We start from the raw sequence: 20,911 nt of genomic DNA, 5'->3' as shown, positions 1-20,911 counted from the left end.
ATACAAAACTAGCTGGATGTGGTGGCGCATGTCTGTAATCCCAGCTACTCGGGAGGCCGAGGTGGGAGAATCGCTTGAACCGGGGAGGTGGAGGTTGCAGTGAGCTGAGATCACGCCACTGCACTCCAGCCTGGTAACAGAGCGAGACTCCGTCTCAAGAGAAAAAAAAAAAAAGAAAGAAAAAGAAAAAAAGCTTGCAGTTCCATCAACTCATGAAATAGTTCTTAAAGCTTCTTATCCATGTAAGGTCTCATCCCAATACAGACGTTTCTGTTATAATACCAAAAACGCTTTCCTGAAAAATCTTGCTTTCTGCAAGATACATAAAAATAAGAGGTGCTTACACAATCAACAGGATTAAGGGATAGACCATTCAAAACCTACAGAACATTATAACCAGGACGAAATAAAACCAGTACCAATTCTAATAAAAATACTACTTTTAAATCTCTACTAGTGTAACCTTAAACCCCAAGACTTGTACTTTCTCCTTGAGATGTATTCTTTAAAAGCACTGCTTCTCATAAACCATTTTAATCAAAATAAAATATCAGATCCATGATATAGCCTTCTTCATTAATCCATTGTTTTAACGTAGGGAGAATGTAGCTTCTTCATCTGCATTCTTCAGCTTTATCAGACAGCTTAACTTTAGGGGCTTCCCGCTGCACTTACAATAGAACTAAAAGTCTTACTTTTCGTGGTCCGGAACAACGCTGTCCAACAGAACTTTCTGTAATGATAGAAATGTATCTGCACTATCTAAAATGGTAGATGCAGCCACATGTGATGATTGAGCACTTAAAATGTGGCTAGTGCAACGGAGGAACTGAATTTTTACCTAATTTTACTTTAACTCAAATTTAAATAGCCACATGTGGTTAGTGACTAACACATTGGACAATATAACTCTAGGGTTTATCTTCTTACCAACTACACTATGTTTTGCAATTTCTTGCCATCTATGTAGCCAAGATGAGGTCTGTAAGATACCCCCACCACACACACCCGCATCCGCATTACTTTTGCATTCTCATTTTTCATGACGCTCCCACTCTTTGTCTACTTTCTGATTATGATTTTTAAATTCCTCTAATATGCCATTTTATTTCTATCTTCTGGGCCGAAGAACATGTTGCTCTCTCTGCCCTCCTCGCCCTAATCCTTAGCCTAACTTCTAATTTTTCAGGTCTCAGTCAAAGCGTTACTTAGAGCCTCCGCTAACCCCCGGCAACCTATATTAGGTTCTTCCCACTCTTCTGTTGTCTGTCTAGAACTCTTTTCCTTGCTGACACTTAAAATTTGTGATCATCAGTTTATCTACGTTTACTTACTTTCTTGACTGCAGAAACTGAATCTGTTTTGTTTACCACTGCATCTCGGTACCTAACGGAGTGCTTGGCTAACAGTATTTGTGAGAGGGAAAAATGAAAGACTGGGCCACATCATCAGGACATCCGACCTCCAACAACCAGAACTTAAAAATCCTCCTAGCCGCACCACAAGGCAGATCCGCGTCCTCGCTCCCAAGCAAAGTTGGCCTCAACTGATCTGGAGCAAGGACGCCTCAGCTCAGTACGCCGCTCTCTCCCTCCCCTCCAGCCAGGGAACGGAGGCCTACGTAACCTCCGCTTCATCCCTTCTTCAAAGGGGGAATGAGGCAGCGGTAGAGCCACTGTGAGCGTCGGCCACCACATACCTTACACATCGAGGACGTGGCCATGGTCTTACTGGCTCTGCGGATCCCAGATGCACTCGGGATTTCCCGCGCGCCCTCGCGCCTGCAGGGCAGAGGTTAGTGACGAGTCACGCAGCTTCTTGATTGGCTGGCATCACCCTCCGGTGCGGGCTTCCGGCGCGAGGGGAGGGGCGTTTAAGGAGGTGGGGCGAGGCCGGGACTGGCGGACTGCGGCGCACTTCCCTAAAAGCGGACATGGCGTGCGGCTTTCGCAGGGCTATAGCTTGCCAGGTATGGATCCCGGAGCGCGCAGGGGAGTCCATGCGGAGCTAGGGACCCCAAAGGCTTTTCACCGCTGCAGGCCAGTCCTCAGTCAGCTGGAGGGTGGGTCCCACGGAATTCTACCACCTCCTCCCCCTTCTCTGGAGCTGGTAGGGCTCCAGAAGTCCTGTGGAGGGTGGGCTGGGATCAATTTGTCTTGGTGAAAAGTAAACTTTGAAAGGTACCTGGTGCTTCACTCCTTCCCACCCCACAGCTTAGTATGCTTTACCTGGGTGGAAAGTCATTAGACCATGATTAGACCCCATAGAAGTTAGTGTTCTTTACACTTTAGTGACATTAATGATGGATGTGGATTGTTCTTCAGAAGTAACTCATTTTAAAACTGCTTATTTCTCTTGCAGTCACTTAGGTAGTAAACCCTAGAATTATTTTTGGTAATTCCCAAAGATATATGAGCTATCTGAGACTCAGTTTTTCTTGGTTCAGGGTCATATTTGAACACCTCTGTTGTGAGGAAGGGCTTACAAAATTGCAATATACTTGCTTTGTTTTGTTTTTCCTTTTTATGGAGAACGGAGTCTCGCCATCTTGCCCAGGCAGTCCTCAAACTCCTGGGCTCAAACTGTCCTCTCTCCTCTGCTTCCCTAAGAGCTAGGATTACAGGCATGAGCCACTGCGTTGGGCAAAATTGCAGTATAGACGTGTAATTCATCAAAAAGAACTTTTTAGGACTCACTGGCCACCCTTGGAAGGAAACTTTTATTGTGGTCTCGACTAACCCATTTCCTTCTGATTAATGGATGTATTAGTGGATGTAATTAGCCTGATGTATAATTTATCTTAGCTCAGTTTTACAGTGTTTCCAGACATTTGTGGGGAAATCCCTCTGCCTTGTCTTTATGCTTATAGATATACTGCCCTGTCCAGTGATAATTCGCCAAATATCACCAACATGACATTTTGTTAAGACAGCTGAATTTATTGCTTACTGGGATAAGAAAGAACACTGCTTAGAGCTTTGGTAGTGTATTAAACTGGGAAAGCAAGGTCAGATTTTACTGATGGGTATGGCTTAAGGCTGGTCTTTCAGAGGCAGAGAGTAGGAGGATGTTGGAGGAAGATGGCTTGATTAGGATTGGAAACTGATCTGATACAGCAGTTTAAGATTGGTAGCAAAAGCAAAGAGTGCAAGGAGCCTTAAGGCATAAACTGTTGAGGTTTTCTAAATTGGAAGAACTAATAGACCTGGCATGTGGCTCAGCTGCCTATAATCCCAGCACTTCGGGAGGCCGAGGTGGGAGGATGGCTTGAACCCAGGAGTTTGAGACCAGCGTGGACAACATAGGGAGACCCCATATCAACAAAAATTTGTTTTAAAAAGTAGCCAGACCTGATGGTGCACCTCTGTAGTCCTAGCTGCTTGAAAGGCTGAGTCTGGAGGATCACTTGGACGGCCCCATGAGTTTGAGGCTACAGCGAGCTGTGATTGTGCCACTGTACTCCAGGGGGGCCACAGAGTGAGACCCTGTAAACAAAAAATAAAAGTAAATCGTGAAAAGCTAATAGATTTATCATGAAGTTCTTATAATGAATGATTAAGTTATTTGGGCAGAAGTCTTCTAGAACAGTAAAGTTATGCCAATGAAGACAAAGAAATAATAAATTCATGTTAATGTAGACAGTAAACCATATCATGGCAGGTAGTTTTGGACCTTAGTATATAAGCTATGTGTAAGGGTAGATGGTTTCCATTCTTAGCCCTTAGATCAAGGTAGTGCCATGATGAGAAACAAATTGTGTTTAGTTTTGCAAAGGCTGTGTTCTTTGTAAAGAATGTAAATTGGGCCAGGCATGTGGCTCACACTTGTAATCCCAGCACTTTGAGAGGCCGAGGTGGGAGGCTCCCTTGAGCCGGGACATTCGAGACCAGCCTGGACAACATAGGGAGACCCCCGCCTCTACAAAAAATAAAAAATGAAACTTAGGTGTAGCGGCACATGCCTGTGGTCCAGGCTCCTTGGGAAGCTGAGGTGGGAGGATCATTTGGGCCCAGGTGGCTGAAACAGCAAGCTTTGATTGCACCACTGCACTCTAGCCTGGGGAACAAAGTGAGACCCTGTCTCAAAAAAAAAAAAAAAGGTATTTGGAGAAACAAGAACTAATATATCAGGTATATATTTGTGCTAATTACTACACATTCACATTTAAGCTCATGGAAGCCCTATGATATAGAAGTATTAACCTTATATAATTGAGTGAGTTGAGATCCACAGAGATTAAATAACCTACCCAAAGCCACATCATCAATAAATTGTAGAGTTGGTTTATCAACAGAAATCTAACTTTAAAATTATATCTTTCCTATATACTGTGCTGTTTGTGAAAGCAAGAAGCATAATCCAATCATTGAACAGAATCTAATGGATTTATGCAGCAGTGTAAATTATGCAGATATGTATGTTTCTCTGAATATAGAGTTATTGGGGAATGATCTGAAACTTGAGGATAAATAAGAATATTTTCAATACATTAGGACATAGGGAGAAAAGAGCAAAGAAAAAAAATGTTCAGTACAGTTTGAGCATCCCAAAGCCGGAAATCTGAAATGCTCCAAAATTGAAACTTTTTGAGTGTGGACGTGATACTCAAAGGAAATGTTCATTGGAGACTTTCAGATTTTCAGATTAGGAGCTGGGTGTGGTGGCTCATGCCTATAACCCCAGCACTTGGGGAGACTGAGACAGGTGGATCACTTGAGAGTGGCTAATTTTGTATTTTTAGTAGAGATGGGGTTTGTCCATTTTGGTCAGGCTGGCCTCAAACTCCTGACCTCAGGTGGTCTGTCCGCCTTGGCCTCCCAAAGTGCTGGGATTACAGGCATGAGCCACCAGGCCTGGCCTAGCTAGTTCATTTTAATTTTGTGTACTTTTAATTTTGAAATAATTTCAGACTTACAAAAAGTTGTGATAATAGTACAAAGAACTCCATATCCTCTTTATCTAGATTCAGCAGCTATTAACATTTTGCCACATTTGCTTCATCATTCTATATAATTTTTTCCTGTGTCATTTGAGAGTAGGTTTCATACGTAATGCTCCTTTACCTCTTAATATATAATTGTTTATTTCCTAAGAACAAGGCTTGTTTTACATGACCACAGTACAGTTATTAGATTCATATAATGTTGATAAAATGCTTTAACTTATAGTCCATGTTCCAGTCTTGTTGATTTTTTTTCCCATAAGGGATCACAAATTGCATTTAGTTTCATGTAACCTGGTACATTTTAAGTAGCTTTACGCTCTCCTTATTAACTTACATCTACGTAGCTTGATAGAGGAGCCACCCTGCTAATGGTGAGCAGGAAGACCAGCTTTCTTGACTCTGCTGATGAGTTTATTATCAAATTTCAGGTGTGGCCTCAAGAAGCAATTAAACTAGTTGTCCAGTTGTTGTCATTTAGTCCTGAGGTGCAATATGTATGTTGGGAAGATATTCAGCCACATTAGGGTAAACAGCAGGACTGACTGAATTATCTAGGTTTGTACTGTGCTTTGCTTCTAATCTATTCTCACAGACCCACCAGCATTCCATTCTGCTTAGAACCACAAGTTGTATCATAACCATACTACAGCAGAAACAAACAAAACAAAACACTATCATCAGAGCAAACAGGCAACCTACAGGGTAGCAGAAAATTTTTGCAATCTATCCGACAAAGGTCTAATACCCAGAACCTACAAGGAACTTAAACAAAACAACCCCATTAAAAAGTTAGCAGGCTGGGCGCGGTGGCTCAAGCCTGTAATCCCAGCACTTTGGGAGGCCGAGGCGGGCGGATCACGAGGTCAGGAGATCGAGACCATCCTGGCTAACGCTGTGAAACCCTGTCTCTACTAAAAAATACGAAAAACTAGCCGGGCGAGGTGGCAGGCGCCTGTAGTCCCAGCTACTCGGGAGGCTGAGGCAGGAGAATGGCGTGAACCTGGGAGGCGGAGCTTGCAGTGAGCTGAGATCCGGCCACTGCACTCCAGCCCGGGCGACGGACCGAGACTCCGTCTCAAAAAAAAAAAAAAAAAAAGTTAGCAAAGGACATGAACAGGCACTTCTCAGAAGAAGACATTTATGCGGCCACAAACATTTGAAAAAAAGCTCAACATCACTGATCATTAGAGAAATGTAAATCAAAACCACAATGAAATACTATCTCATGCCAGTCAGAATGGCGATCGTTAAAAAGTCAAGAAACAACAGATGCTGGTGAGATTGTGGAGAAATAGGAGCGCTTTTATACTGTTGGTGGAAATGTAAAGTAGTTCAGCCATTGTGGAAAATGGTGTGACGATTCCTTAAAGATCTAGTACCAGAAATACCATTTGGCCCAGCAATTCCATTGCTGGGTATATACCCAAAGGAATATAAATCATTCTACTGCAAATATACATGCACGTAGATGTTCACTGCAGCACTGTTCACAATAGCAGAGACGTGGAATCAACCCAAATGCCCATCAGTGATAGACTAGATAAAGAAAATGTGGTTGGTACATATACACCATGGAATACTATGCAACTGTAAAAAGGAACGAGATAAAGTCTTTTGCAGGGACATGAATGGACCCAGAAACCATTATTCTCAGCAAACTAATGCAGGAACAGAAACCCAAACACTGCACATTGTCGCTTGTAAATGTGAGCTGAACAATGAGAACACATGACCATGGGGAGGGGAACAATACACACCAGGGCTTGTTGGGGGTAGGGTGGGAAGAGGGAGAGCATTAGGAAAAATAGCTAATGCATGTGGTGCTTAATACCTAGGTGATGGGTTGATAGGTGCAGCAAACCACCATGGCACACGTTTATCTATGTAACCTGCACATCCTGCACATGGACCCCAGAACTTAATTTTAAAAAAGAACCATGCTAAATTTATTTTATTATAATCATAATTTGCCTTCCAAATTGTTTGGGATATTCTCTTCTAAGCCCCAAAGTTTTAATGCTTTGTTTGCTTCTTGTTTGTGTCTTGAAACTAATGCAGACCTGTTCGGAGGAAAATTTCTGCACTTGTGGGAGGGCTTCTGCACTGGCTCTTGGTGGCAAACCTACAGTGCCTGACTTGGTAGTGTTGGAGAATCAGAAGTGAGGAACAACTGGGGTAATTGCCTTTTTAGACTCATGGCCTATAGATTATGTTAATGTGGATACAAATGCAGAGCTAATTTTCATAAGATGATGTCAGTTTTGCCACCTGAATGTCACTTGTGCTAGTCCTAGATGAAGCCCAATGCCAGGTGAAACAGGCCTACCTGAAGGGAGCAAAAAAAAAAAAAAGATATGGATCCCTTTTTCATTAACTAGGTTTTTATGCAGTTATCATGGATTTTGATACTGAACCTGGCAAGTTTAGCTCCAGTCTGAATTTAGTACCTATCTAGAGCCATACAGGATATTTTTTGACTTTGTGCTCAGTTATCTGAGTACTAGAGGTAGGAATCATATTTGCTGCTGTATCAGAGAAATAAATGGTTGAGGACTGCTGACAAGCTAATTGATTGGTGTGCTTTCCTAGTGAATGCTCTGCAGCCAAAGATTCTATTATATTAGAATCTCTGATATTAGATTCCTAAATCTAAAGTTTAGAATTGTGCTTAGTACATTGTAAGCACTCAATACGTATTAGTCATTCTTATATTACATATTAGAATCTCTGATCTTAGGTTCTCACACGAGATCTGGCAGTTGTGAATTTTCACTTGATATTCCCTTAAGTGCTTCCTCTTAGAAGTAAATAAGTAAACAAATAAATAAAAGGCCAGGCGCAGTGGCCAATGCCTGTAATTTCAGCACTTTGGGAGGCTAAGGTGGAAGTATTGCTTGAGTCCAGGAGTTCAAGACCAGCTTGGGCAATATACTGAGGTATAGTGAGACCTCATCTCTACAAAAACCTAAAAAATAAAAAGTGCTTTTTTTTTTTTTTTTGAGACAAAGTTTCACTCTCGAATTCCTGACCTCAGTTAATCCACCCACCTCAGCCTCCCAAAGCACTGGAATTACAGGCGTGAGCAACTACACCTGGCAAACAGTGCTTCTTGCTTTCAACCTCAGATTTGCTCCTCATTCAATGTGTTATTTTATTTCTCAAGGACGGTGCCTAATTTTGTGGATTTTATTTCTCTGTTAAAATTTTCAGGTTTACTGTCACAGTCTTTTATTCTCATTGTGTAACCTTTTTAGGATATTTTACTCTGTGAAACTTTTATGAGTTTGAGGCCCAAAGAAGATAGTTATCAGTGGAGCTTCTTTTCACTTGTGCTAGTCCTAGATGAAGCCCAGTGCCAGGTGAAACAGCCCTACCTGAAGGGAGCAAAAAAAAAAAAAAAACCCTGAAGCTAAACAAACCCATTGGTCACATTCTGATCCAAGAAAGCTCTAAATCCAATCTCAGAGACAGATGAAGAGAGTCGTGTTACTCCCAGAATAATTCTGAACCTATTAGATTGCAAGTGAACTTAAAACCATGCTCCATGCTTGGTGGCTCTCAATTTGTTTTCTTTTTCTTTGCTCTGTCTCTTTTTTTTTTATGCTGCACCCATTTGAGAGAAAGATAAACCTCTAATTGAAAACATTCACTACTTTGGGCATTGTTAAAATGGGAGACAACTGCTCTCTCCCTAAGCCATGGTTCTTAAGCACTAGCTGCAGACTTGAATCACCTGAGAAGCGTTTATAACTACTTAAGCCCAGGCCCTTTGGCCTGAGTTAGGGCATCAGCCTAGAAGTTATAAAAATGATCAGGTGATTCAGATGTTCATCCAGGCTTGATAACCACTACCCAACGGCTACCCAGAGGCAGAAAGCTGTAGGACAATGGTCTCTCTGCACATTAGAACCTGGGGAACTTTTTACATCCTGCTGCCCAGAGCCCACTTTGTATTAATTAAATCAGAATATTTGCACGTGGGAGCCAGGTGAGTTTTCCTAAAGATTTCCGGTGGTCATTCCCATATACAGCAAAGTGTTGGAACTGCTGGTGTAGTGTAGTGACTAAGAACATTGGCCGTGGAAGACTCAGGTTTAAATCAGCTTCTCCTCTGATAGATTTTTAAGTTTTCTTCACCTCGTCTGTAAAATGTGGAAAATTATTTAGCTACCATATAGATGTGTCATCAGGATGCAAGGTATTAATACATATGGAGTGCTGAGAATTGTGTTTGGTATGTAGTATGTATTCAGTATCAGTAAATATTAGTCTTTCTTTCTTTTTTTTTTTTTTTTTGAGATGAAGTCTCGCTGTATCTGTCTCTCAGGCTGGAGTGCAATGGCATCTCAGCTCACTGCAACCTCTGCCTCCCAGGTTCAAGCAATTCTCCTGCCTCAGCCTCCTGAGTAGCTGGGATTATAGGCGCCAGTCACCACGCCTGGCTAATTTTTTTGTATTTTTAGTAGAGACAGGGTTTTGTCATGTTGGCCAGGCTGGTCTTGATCTCCTGACCTCAGGTGATCCGCCTGCCTCGGCCTCCCAAAGTGCTGGGATTACAGGCGTGAGCCACTGCGCCCAGCCAATATTAGTCATTATTATGTTATTTTAGAATATCTCAGGGTTGGGTATTTTGAATACCCCTTGGCCCCTCAACACCATTCTAGGCTTAGCACCATGTGAAGTTAGTAAACAGTACATGTCTGAGCCATACTGCTTAACGTTCAATAGGAATTCCTTAAACGTACTTTTAAAGTTGTGATTTGGTAAAGGAAAAGTTCTCATTTTTGCAAAATAATGCCTGCTTGTTTTAAAGAATTAAGCAATACAGAAAGATGCAAAGAATTTTTTTTAACTACCCCATAAATCCTCAACACTGACTTTTATTTTTAGGTATATTTCTATGCAGATATACAGACAGAAAAGAAGAAGGAAGGAAAATAGGAAGGAAAACCAGATAAATATACTTTTTACAAAATCCAGGCTGTAGTGTAATGAGTTTTTATTTTTCAGAATGTTATTTTTAAGTTTTACAATGGAAAAAATGTCCAACATACTGAAAAGTAAAATAGTATTATTCCTCACGTGCTTATTACTGAAATGCTGTTTTATTTTTATCATTTTTATTTTATTTTTATTTTTAAATAGAGATGGGGGTCTCACTATGTTATCCCAGGCTGGTCTCAAACTTCTGGCATCAAGTGATCCTCCACCTCGAGGTTTATTATACCTCGACCTCCCAAAGTATTGGGATTACAGGCATGAGCCACCGCGCTTGGCCTGAAATGCTGTTTTAAGTAAAAATGTTAAAAGTAGGTTTGTTTGAATTCGGTAAAAAACCAAAGTGCAGTTCAAAGAATTATTGATGTATTTCCTAAATGAGGTTTTTACAGTAAGAAAAGAAATTGTGAAAAACATTATAATTTGTAGTGTTTTTACAAAAGATCTTCATGTTTCAAATTTAGACAGCATCACCTTCTACCATAAGGGATGAAGACATTGGCACTCTCACAGATGATTTAACTTTCTTCCACCTTTACCAATTTGTGTTGGGTAACATTCTCACTCAGTTAATAACATTTCCGTTTAGTAACCATATCTGCACAGCTTGCCTCCTGTTCATTTTATGTTGAACCAGATAATATACTTACCACCAATCTTTTTCCTGATGTATGGCTTAATTGGCTGTATTTAAGAAATTATGACTTCTTAGAAAAAGTAATCCTAGAAATATCAAAAGGAGGCTTAATCTTTAGAAAATTACCATGTTCAGAAATAAGGCTGGGTGTAGTGGCTCACACCTATAATCCCAGCACTTTGGGAGGCTGGGGCAGGATAATTGTTTGAACCCAGGAGTTTGAGACCAGCCTGGACAACAAGGTGAGATACGCCGTCTCTACAAAAAATACGAAAAACTAGCCAAGCGTGGTGGTGTACACCTGTAATCCCAGCTACTCAGGAAGCTGAGGTAGGAGGACTGATTGAGCCCAGGAGTTGGAGGCTGCAGTGAGCCATCATTATACCACTGCATTCCAGCCTGGGCAACAAAGTGAGACCCTGTCTCAGAAAACAACAACAAAAGAGTCAAAATCTTTCTTTTAGAAATAAAGGAATAACACTGATTGTTTAGTTCTTATCTCAGATTTTTTCTCCTGATACCACAGATGCAAATGCATAGGGCAATCCCAATGTAATTGTAAAATTTTCCCATCTTCCTGTGTTGGCAATTAATTCAAATTAGAAAACAACTGAGCAGGTGAAACAAACACACTAGTTTGCAACTTCTTTATTGAATGAATCTATTCCTATTTAATATCACTATTAAATTATCTGCTTTGACCAGATCATGATCTTTGTGATTTAATGTGACTACAAAGTAAAGTACATTTATTTCATTTCCCATGGAGTTTTCTTGATTGGGTGCTTTATTTTCAAAATTTAGCAACCTAACCAGCATGCATCTCAGTGTTGAGTTTTCTGTATATTTTCTTGACATAATTTATCTTGATCTGTAGATTCAGTTTGTCTCTTTTAATTGAAATATGTTAATCATAGAAAAGAACGTAGTTAATACTTATATGCCCCACACCCAGCTTCGAAAATAAAATATTACAAATACTTTTAAATTCCCAAGAGAGTAGCCATCTCTGACAAACTCCTCACACAGTAGGTAATGTCTGTCTTGAAATTTGTGTTTATTATACCTGTGAATGTCACTCATTACCTATGAATGTATCTCTAAATAGTATTATTTTATGTTATTAAATTTTAGATAAATTATATCAAGGTATAATTATCTTTGTGTAGCTGCAGCTTGGATTTTTTTGTTTGACTCCATTTTTAAAAAAGACTTATCCAACTGGGTGCAGTGGCTCACACCTGTAATCCCAGCACTTTGGGAGGCCGAGGCGGGTGGATGACTTGAGGTCAGGAGTTTGAGACTAGCCTGGCCAACATGGTGAAACCCTATCTCTACTAAAAATACAAAAATTAGCTGGGCATGGTGGGCACCTGTAATCCCAGCTACTCAGGAGGCTGAGGCAGGAGAATTCCTTGAACCCAGGAGGCAGAGGTTGCAGTGAGCCAAGATCACACCATTGCACTCTAGCCTGGGTGACAAGAGCGAAACTCCATCTCAAGAAAAAAAAAAAGATTTATCCATAATGATGCATGGAGGTCTAGTTCTTTGATTTTACTGCTGAATGGTGTGCCATAGCAGTAGTGTACCACGATTTATATTTGGTTCTTTATTTGGTGGAAGTTTTTCCCTTTATTGTTTATATTGTGCCCTGTCTCCCATCACCTTGGTCACACCTCTGATTCCAGCTGCCACAGTTGTAAATACAGGCTTATAACTATTTACACAGGTGTAAATAGTTTCGTGTGTGCTTCCATTCACTTATTGCTAATAGCACCTCATCTCTCTGAAGCTTGCTGGTCCCAGCACATACATAGCTCCAGTGTGGTGAAATTATTTTGGATAGAGAATTCTGGTAGACACTATGTATGTATTTTAGGAGGTACCATGGAAAGTAAGCCTCTATTGCTTATAGCAATGACTTTGATGGCATAATCTTGTATTAACTTTTCTTCCTTCCCTCTCTCATCACTTCTGCCCTCAGGAACCATCTCCCAAATAAACTGCTTGCCTGCAAGTCTTTTTCTCAGGCCCTGCTTTTGGGGAAGCCAAGGAGTGAGTGAGAGAGAGAGAGAGTGTGTGTGTGTTTTCTGTTTTGTAGGATTCATCTCTGTGGCTTCTGATAAGTGAGACCAACTTAGGAGCCCTGCCAAATAAGGCTGCTCCATTCTGCTTCAGAATCTGTAGTATCTTTTCTTGGAGATCTCTTTTGAAGTTTGTGGCTTTGAATTTTGTCTCTATTCTTATGATTGGTTGCTAGGGAAGCAGTCTGCCTTCCTTCCTTCCTGTCTGCGTGTTTGTTTACTAGTCGTCTTTCTTTTTGTATTTTAGGGACACCAATTTTCCTAAGGTTGGATTATCTTTCTTCAATTCTATGTATTTTTCTGATTACATTAATCTTTGTATTCTCAGATTGGTTCTTCTGTGTCATAGTTTTTTTTCAATTATGACTATACTCATGTTTCTTAATTATTAGTTTTACGGTAAAAAGTTTTATCATCAATTTTTAAACTCCTTTTAAAATGCACTCTTGTTTTTTCATCTTGTCTTCTAGTTCTTGTTTATTCTATTCATATTCTCAGTAAGTTCCAAATCCTGAAGCATTCGTGAATAATGTTCTTCATATTCATTGGGTTACATTTTTCTCCTGGGCAGAGTTCTTTGATCTGTTGTATGCTACATTTTTTTCCAGCTGTCTATCTTCTGGTCTGTGCCTCCCTCCCTACTCTCTCTCTCCCTATTTTTGTTTATTTCAATTTGATCAGCTACTGGTGATGCCCGTTCCTTTTCCTCTTGCTCATGCTTGACAGCTCTGCCCCACCTTTCCATTTGTTTGCACATTGTGTGGATAACTTCTTCATTCCTCATGTCACATTTGTTCAGGGCTTACCTCACCTTTGTGGTTGCAAAAATATAAACTCTGCCCCCTTTCCATTCCTCTTTTGTCTCTCTCTCCGGTAGGTCATGGTGACCTGTACACATTATTTCTCCACTCTGACATGGTATATTAAATTTTTACAAACTAGCCCTGATATTTTTCTCTCTTCCTGTAAAAACTACTCCTTTGGTTCTTACTGGTTTGCTTTCTGCAGTAGGAGAATGTATTGTGTTTTCATTGGAAAGACCTTCGGTGTGTTACCTTAGAATTTTTACTTTTGCTGGAAAGTGCTGGAATTTCTGTCTTACTTATTGTTTCCCACAACTTAGGCAGCATATTCTAGTTGCAAGAGGGAAAAATAATGGAATTTATTCAATTTGTTTTTCTCCAGATTTGAGGTGTTAATGAGAATTGTTAATTCATCTCTGACTTCTGATACATGAGGACCAAGTTAGCCTTGCCAAACAGAGCTGTTCCATTCTCCTCCAGAAGCTATTGTGTTTTTACTTGACTATCACCTTTGAGGTTTATGACTTTGAGCTCTTCCTGTCTTGTGTATTTGCTGCTGAAGAACCAACCTACTTACCTGTTTGCTCTCTACTTTCTTTCCTTCCTTTTCTTTTTGATGTTGGTTGAAGATAGGAGATTATGTGAAGAAGCTTTCATTCACTACTTTATCCCAGAAGTCTTCATGTTTTTTTTTTTAATTGTGAAAAAATACACATAACGTAAAATTTGCCATCTTAACCGTTTTTAAGTATACAGTTCAGTGGCATTAGGTACATTTACATTGTGCAACCATCACCACCATCTATCTGTGGAACAGTTTTCATCTTGCACAACTAAAACTCTACCCATTAAACAGTAACTGCAGAGGCCAAGGTGGGTGGATCACAAGGTCAGGAGATCGAGACCATCTTGGCTAACACGGTGAAACCCCGTCTCTACTAAAAAAATAAAAAAAATTAGCCTGGCATGGTAGTGGGCACCTGTAGTCCTAGCTACTTGGGAGGCTAAGGCAGAAGAATGGTGTGAACCCAGGAGGCAGAGCTCACAGTGAGCCAAGATGGCACCACTGCATTTAAGCCTGGGCGACAGAGCAAGACTCCACCTCAAAAAAAATAAATAAAATAAAACAATAACTCCACATTCACCCCAACCCCCTTTTTCTTGTTTGTTTGTTTTAAAATTTACATTATATAAGAATGTTTCTATACTGATATGGTTTGGCTCCCTGTCCCCACTCAAATCTCATGTTCAGTTGTAATTTCCAGTGTTAGAGGTGGGGCCTGGTGAGAGGTAATTGGATCATGGGGATGGTTTCTGATGGTTTGGCACCATTCCCCTAGTGCTGCCTCAATGATAGGATTCTCACAGGATCTGGTTTAAAAGTGTGTAGCATCTCTGCCTTCGCTCTTTTCCTCCTGCTCCCACCATGTAAGATGTGCCTGCTTCCCTTTCGCCTTCTGCCATGATTGAGTTTTCTGAGGCCTCCCCATACATGCTTCCTGTACAGCCTGTGGAACCATGAGCCAAGTAAACTTTTCTTCATAAATTACCAGTCTCAGTTATGTCTTTATAGCAGTACAAGAACAGACTAATTGTACATGTATCTTTTGTGAAACTGCTATTGAAACTACTGTCTTGTTATTTATATATTGATATGAGTAGGAAAAAGTAGTCTTAGAATTGCTTTCAGGAAAACTTCATTCCTGCTCTTTACTGAATATATATATGTGTGTATATATTTACACATATACATATATACACACATATATGTTTATACACATATATACACACATATATATGTTTATACACACCATATGTATATGTTTACCCAATATTACTAGGAGTAAAACATGCTGTGTAGAAAGATTCCCTTTGTACCTTGATTGCCAAGAAGCGTAAGTACCTTGAGCTTAGGGTTTTCTGGTATAATTTTATACCTCTGTTTAATTTTATGTGCTTAAGTCACCCTCAGAGATTTTTGGTAGCAAACAAAATATAATAAGATAATACATGAGGCCGGGCATGGTGGCACAATTCATTGGAGTCCCAGCTACTCAGGAAGCTGAGGTGGAAGGATCACTTGACACCAGGAGGGTGAGGCTGCAGTGAGCTATGATTGTGAGCCACTGCACTCCAGCCTGGGTAACAGTGAGACCTTGTTTCTAGGGGGGGAAAAAAGAAGAAATTATTAAGTAGCTTTTAGTTTAGCCAAAAGAATTCTCTAAATGAGAATTGCATGTTGTTCATTTGAATGTAAGCATTTTATTGCTACCCAAGGTCACAATCTATTTGTCAGCTGAAATGCTTTGAAATTGACCTAATCATAATCACTAAGTTTTTTTTTCAGCTGAATTGTAATATTTAAGATAGACAGAAAATCTTAATGATTATGGGTAAGTTTGGGAGATGTGTCCAAAATAAACTTAAATTTTTTAAAAGGAGAAGGAAATATTTATTACATGTTTATTATATGGCATATTTTTCTTAGTCATCACAAGGGCCCTAGTTTATTGTTGAACAGGTTCCTTATCCCCATATTTGAGCAGTGAAAACTATAGCTCATTCATGTAAAATTGCTTTCTCAAGGTCTCTTAACTAATAAAAGTAGAACTGGAATTTGGATCCTTTTTTTCTGAGAAATTACGATAGAACCTTTATTACTGATGTCTCTATTCTGGAAACATTTTGTACTAGAAACATGAACTGTTTCAGCCTTTATCCTATAACTGCTTTGGAAATATTTACCTACTTCTGTAAATACATCCCAAAGAAATGACTTTTTAGTAAGGAATACAGTAATTTACTTCCTAAAGTCTAGAAAATAAAAAATACTGTACCTTGAGAAGAAACTTTAAAAACTCAATCTGTACCAAGCCAAAGTGGAAATGTACAAGCCACTTAAAGAAAGTGATGTCTCCAGCTCTGCAAGTTTGGGCAAGTTTTTACAGTTAATAACATTTGTGAAATTCAACAAATAACTTCTGTTGACAACAGGAGAGTATATGTTATTATTAATCAAGAGACAGTGGTTTTGATTTTATTGCTCTCCTGAACAGTCACAAACACCTTTGAAGATGATTTCTTCTTAAACTCTTCTTACATTCTTACTTTTTCTGTTTCCGCCATCATTCCCTTCTCTTTTTCCCAACTCTACAGCCATGTAGTCTTTTGCAGAGGCTACATGAGGATTGGAGAAGTGGGGGAAAATTTGAAGACAGTTGTAAATTTATCCTGGCAGTGCTGTTATTTCACTATTTTGTTTTTATGCATTTCTGAATGAAAGGATATACATATGTGTGTTAGTCTGTTCTCACACTGCTAATAAAGACATGCCTGACACTGGGTAATTTATAAAGGAAGGAGATTTAATTGACTCACAGTTCAGCATGGCTGGGAAGGCCTCAGGAAACTTATAATCATTGCCGAAGGGGAAGCAGACACATTCTTTACATGGCAGCAGCAAGGAGAAGTGTCGAGCGAAGGGTGGGGGAAAGCCTCTTTTAAAACTGTCGGATCTCGTGAGAACTAACTCACTGTCACGAGAACAGGATGGGGGAAACTGCCTCCATGATTCAGTTATCTCCACCTAGTCCCTCCCATGACGTGGGGATTTTGGGAGCTATAATTAAGATGAGATTTTGGGAGGAAATACAACCAAACCAATATGGCATAGGGGTTGAGTATAGGTTCCGGTTTTAGATAGCCTGTGTTCACATCCTAGCTTTTCTTTCCACTTAGGCAGGTTAAGTAAATTCCCTGTACTTCAGTTTCATCATTTATAAAATGAGGGTTGAAATAGTAGGAAAGCCTGGGATTGTTGCAAGGAAAAATTAAGGCACTTAAGACATGCCTGTCACATAGGAATAATTCAGGACTGGTGCCGTGGCTCACTCTTGTAATCCCAGCACTTTGGGGTGCAGAGGTGGGAGGTTTGCTTGAGGCCAGGAGTTAGAGGCCAGCTTGGTTGACATAGCAAGACTGTCTCTATAAAAAATAAAAAATCCGGCTGGGCATGGTAATAGTTGGTAATAGTGTTGGCCTGTAATCCCAGCACTTTGGGAGGCTGAGGCAGGTGGATCACCTGAGGTCAGGAATTTGAGACCAGCCTGGCCAAAATGGCAAAGCCCCGTCTCTACTAAAAATACAAAAAATTAGCCGGGCATAGTGGTGTGCATCTATAATCCCAGCTACATGGGAGTCTGAGGCAGGAGAATCGCTTGAACCGGGTGGCAGAGGCTGCAGTGAGCCGAGATCACGCCACTGCACTCCAGCCTGGGAGACAGAGTGAGACTCCGTCTCAAAAAAAAATAAAACATAAATCATTCAGTACATGGGAATGTCTCTTCCACCTAACTATGTCCAATTAGGGCAATAGTTCACAACTCTGGCTATGTATTAGCAGTCGTGCAAGGAGCTTTTAAAAAATACAAATCCAGCAAGGCAGAGTTCCTCACACTTGTAATCCCAGAACTTTGGGGAGTTGATATGGAAGGATCACATGAGGCCAGGAGTTCAAGACCAGCCTGGGCAACATAGCGAGACTCTGTGCTACAAAATATGTGTATATAACACATCCACCCCTACTATTCTAATGATTAAGCCTTTGATAGGGATGGGGATCAGATTTTCCCTATTATTTACTTGTTTATTTGTTTATTTGTAAATGCCATGAGGTTTTATTTTTTATTTTTATTTCTTTTCCATCTGTTTTGTTCACTGCTGTATCCCCAGTACCTGGAATAATGCCTGACACATTAAGTAGCCACTCAATATTTTTTTAATGAAAAAAATGAATTTTTGTGGATTCTCAGCAGTTTATCTCCTCGCTTGCCATAAATTTTTTTTTTTAATTTACAAAGGTAAAATTCATTCTTTTTGCTGAACGGTTCTATTAATTTATGGTCAAATCCTCCCCTTAACCCTTGGCAACCACAGATTTATTCTTCATCCTTAGAATTTTGGGTTTTCCAGAGGATTAAATAATTGAATCATACGCTATGTACCTTTTTGAATCTGGCTTCCTTCACTTCTAATGCTTTTGGAGCTCATTCATGTTAAGCATATTAATAGTTTATTCTTACAAGTGGTATTCCATTGAATGGAACAAATAATGTCAACGATCTCGCACTGTTTTGTTCTTTTTGATTTTTAGCTTTCCAGAGTGTTGAATCTTCCACCAGAAAACTTGATCACGTCAATATCTGCAGTTCCAATTTCCCAGAAAGAGTTAAGTATAATATGCTTGTAACAATCTAAAATGTTGCTGACTTTGTTGTTATACCAAAAAAGCAAAAAAGAATTGTTACTCTTCGATTTGTGGAATAGTCCTTGAAATTAACTATAAGATGTGATTCATTATATTCAACCTATTACTCCTATTGACTTTAATAAAATTAAACTCTGTATTTTAAATACTCTGATATGGCAGATTATGTATTTTTATGTTCATTATTTTAGTTATGATAGTAACTGTAATTGTAGCAAAGTCTTTGGGAACGAGGTTCAAATTCAATTCTGTAACAATAAATAAGATAAATTGTGGTTAGAATCTCAGGGTTTTTGAAGGGATATTAAAGATTGTACAACCATCTGGTGCTTGAATACTGTTGTACCATATTTATCTACTAGGTTTTTAATGTTGTGTTTGTTTATTGAGTTTCCTTTTGAGTACTCCCAGTGATAGAAAACTGTTGGTTGGGACTACACACAACTTGTAGTTGCTTTCTCCGTTATAGAGAGGTATCTCTTTGTGAGTTTGGTCATCCTAAAGATTCTTGTTTACCATTTGGGTAGAAAACTTCAATTTGTGGATGAAGTATTCTCTGTCAATTAATAATGACAAGAAATTAGCTACATAGTAGGCATTTAAGCCCTAAGCTTTGAAAAGAAGTAAAGATATAATTACCAGTACCATTATGTCCTTGTATTTTATTACTTTGTCAGGACTTGAGAATGAATATTCTTCTCAGAATAGAACAAAGAAGTAAGTGAAAAAGAAAGAGAAAGGCTACATTTGGCCTTCTAGTAAAAGTACCTTTAAAATGGCCCACTGCAGATTTTTGTATATATTGACTTTCTGTAAGAGAAGCAACCACTACCAAGAGGATCTCATGATTATACGTAAATAGGTATCACCTTCCAAACCAGTTGCCTGTTTCATAAAATCTGTAAATGACATTCTGCATAATAAAGGAAATGTTACTGGTTTGGTGTTTGTTTGTTTTGAGACCAGGTCTCATTCTGTCTCCCAAGCTGGAGGGCAGTGGTGTGATCTGGGCTCACTACTGCCTCAAACTCCTGTGTGCAAGTGATCCTCCACCTCAGCCTCCAAAGTAGCTTGGACTACAGGCTCACGCCACTATGCCTGGCTAACTTTTTTGTATTTGTTATAGGATGGGGTTTAGGTCATGTTGCCCAGGGTGGTCTTGAACTCTCGAGCTCAGGCAATCCACCTGTCTTGGTCTCCCAAAGTACTGGGATTATAGGTATGAACCACCATACTGAGCCTGTTTGTTTCCGTTTTCATTTGATGTGTCAAAGGCCTTTAAGAAGCTGAACCATCTTGGCCCATCTTTTGAATAGTATTTCGTTTGCCTGCTTCCACTTTAACAATCTGAAGTATTGACTTTAGTTTATAGAAAATAAATATTGGGGCCAGGCGCGGTGGCCCATGCCTGTAATCCCAGCACTATGGGAGGCTGAGGTGGGCAGATCACGAGGTCAGGAGATCGAAACCATCCTGGCTAACATGGTGAAACCCCGTCCCTACTAAAAATACAAAAGATTAGCCAGGCATGGTGGCACGTGTCTTTAATCCCAGCTACTCGGGAGGCTGAGGCAGGAGAATTGCTTAAACCAGGGAGGCGGAGGTTGCAGTGAGCCAAGATCTCACCACTGCCCTCCAGCCTGGGTGACAGAGTGAGACTCTGTCTCAAACAAACAAAAAAAAGAAAAGAAATATTGAGGAGAGCCTCAAGATTTTTCTGGCCTACAAATCTGAAATTCTTCGTATTCAGTTTGCTTAAAACAAAGGGAATCTCTATTGCTTTGCCATAATAAATTCAGGTTTCCTTTACAGTATGTAACTAAGCCTACCTGTTCTGTATTTCTGACTTTATTCCAGAATGTTTATAAGTGCCAGGAGAATTAAGAAATACTATTTTTGTTAACATGGTTTAATTAATATAATGAATTACTTTACTCTGATCTAATTCTGTCGATTTTATTTTCTATCTACTATCTGATGGTAGTAAACAGAATTAACAACTTTATTATAAGCCAGTGGCTATCAAGTCTGTGGATTTCACACTGACCAATATTACAACTCCTCAGACATAGTGGGAAAATAAATATTGCTTAAAAAAATTTTTTTTTAAGTGTAAAGAATGAACATACAGGGACTAGTTTAATGAACCCTATGTGTGCCCATCACTCACCATCATCT

General features: G+C 39.7%; 2 protein-coding genes across 5 annotated transcripts in view; one reads left to right on the top strand and one right to left on the bottom strand.

The window, feature by feature from the left end:
• ORC3 (origin recognition complex, subunit 3) overlaps positions 1–1,873 on the bottom strand; it is a 73,829-nt gene extending 71,956 nt beyond the window's left edge. For 3 of the 4 annotated variants that reach the window (XM_011941896.1, XM_011941894.1, XM_011941895.1), the window contains exon 1: positions 1,700–1,873. In XM_011941896.1, coding sequence (XP_011797286.1) covers positions 1,700–1,723 — 24 coding nt within the window. In that variant the 5' untranslated portion in view covers positions 1,724–1,873. The remainder of the gene's footprint in view (positions 1–1,699) is intronic. The other variant, XM_011941897.1, reaches the window with a different exon arrangement.
• Positions 1,868–20,911, top strand: part of RARS2 (arginyl-tRNA synthetase 2, mitochondrial) — a 74,149-nt gene continuing 55,105 nt past the window's right edge. Inside the window, exons 1-2 of the mRNA XM_011941951.1 lie at positions 1,868–1,969; positions 18,620–18,693. Of these exons, the coding sequence (XP_011797341.1) occupies positions 1,934–1,969; positions 18,620–18,693 (110 nt within the window). The 5' untranslated portion in view covers positions 1,868–1,933. The remainder of the gene's footprint in view (positions 1,970–18,619; positions 18,694–20,911) is intronic.

Source organism: Colobus angolensis, unplaced genomic scaffold, assembly GCF_000951035.1.
Source record: "Colobus angolensis palliatus isolate OR3802 unplaced genomic scaffold, Cang.pa_1.0 Scaffold203, whole genome shotgun sequence".
NCBI lineage: Eukaryota > Metazoa > Chordata > Mammalia > Primates > Cercopithecidae > Colobus > Colobus angolensis.
The sequence above is the reverse complement of the archived record's forward strand: the minus strand, read 5'-3'. Positions and strand labels throughout refer to the sequence as shown.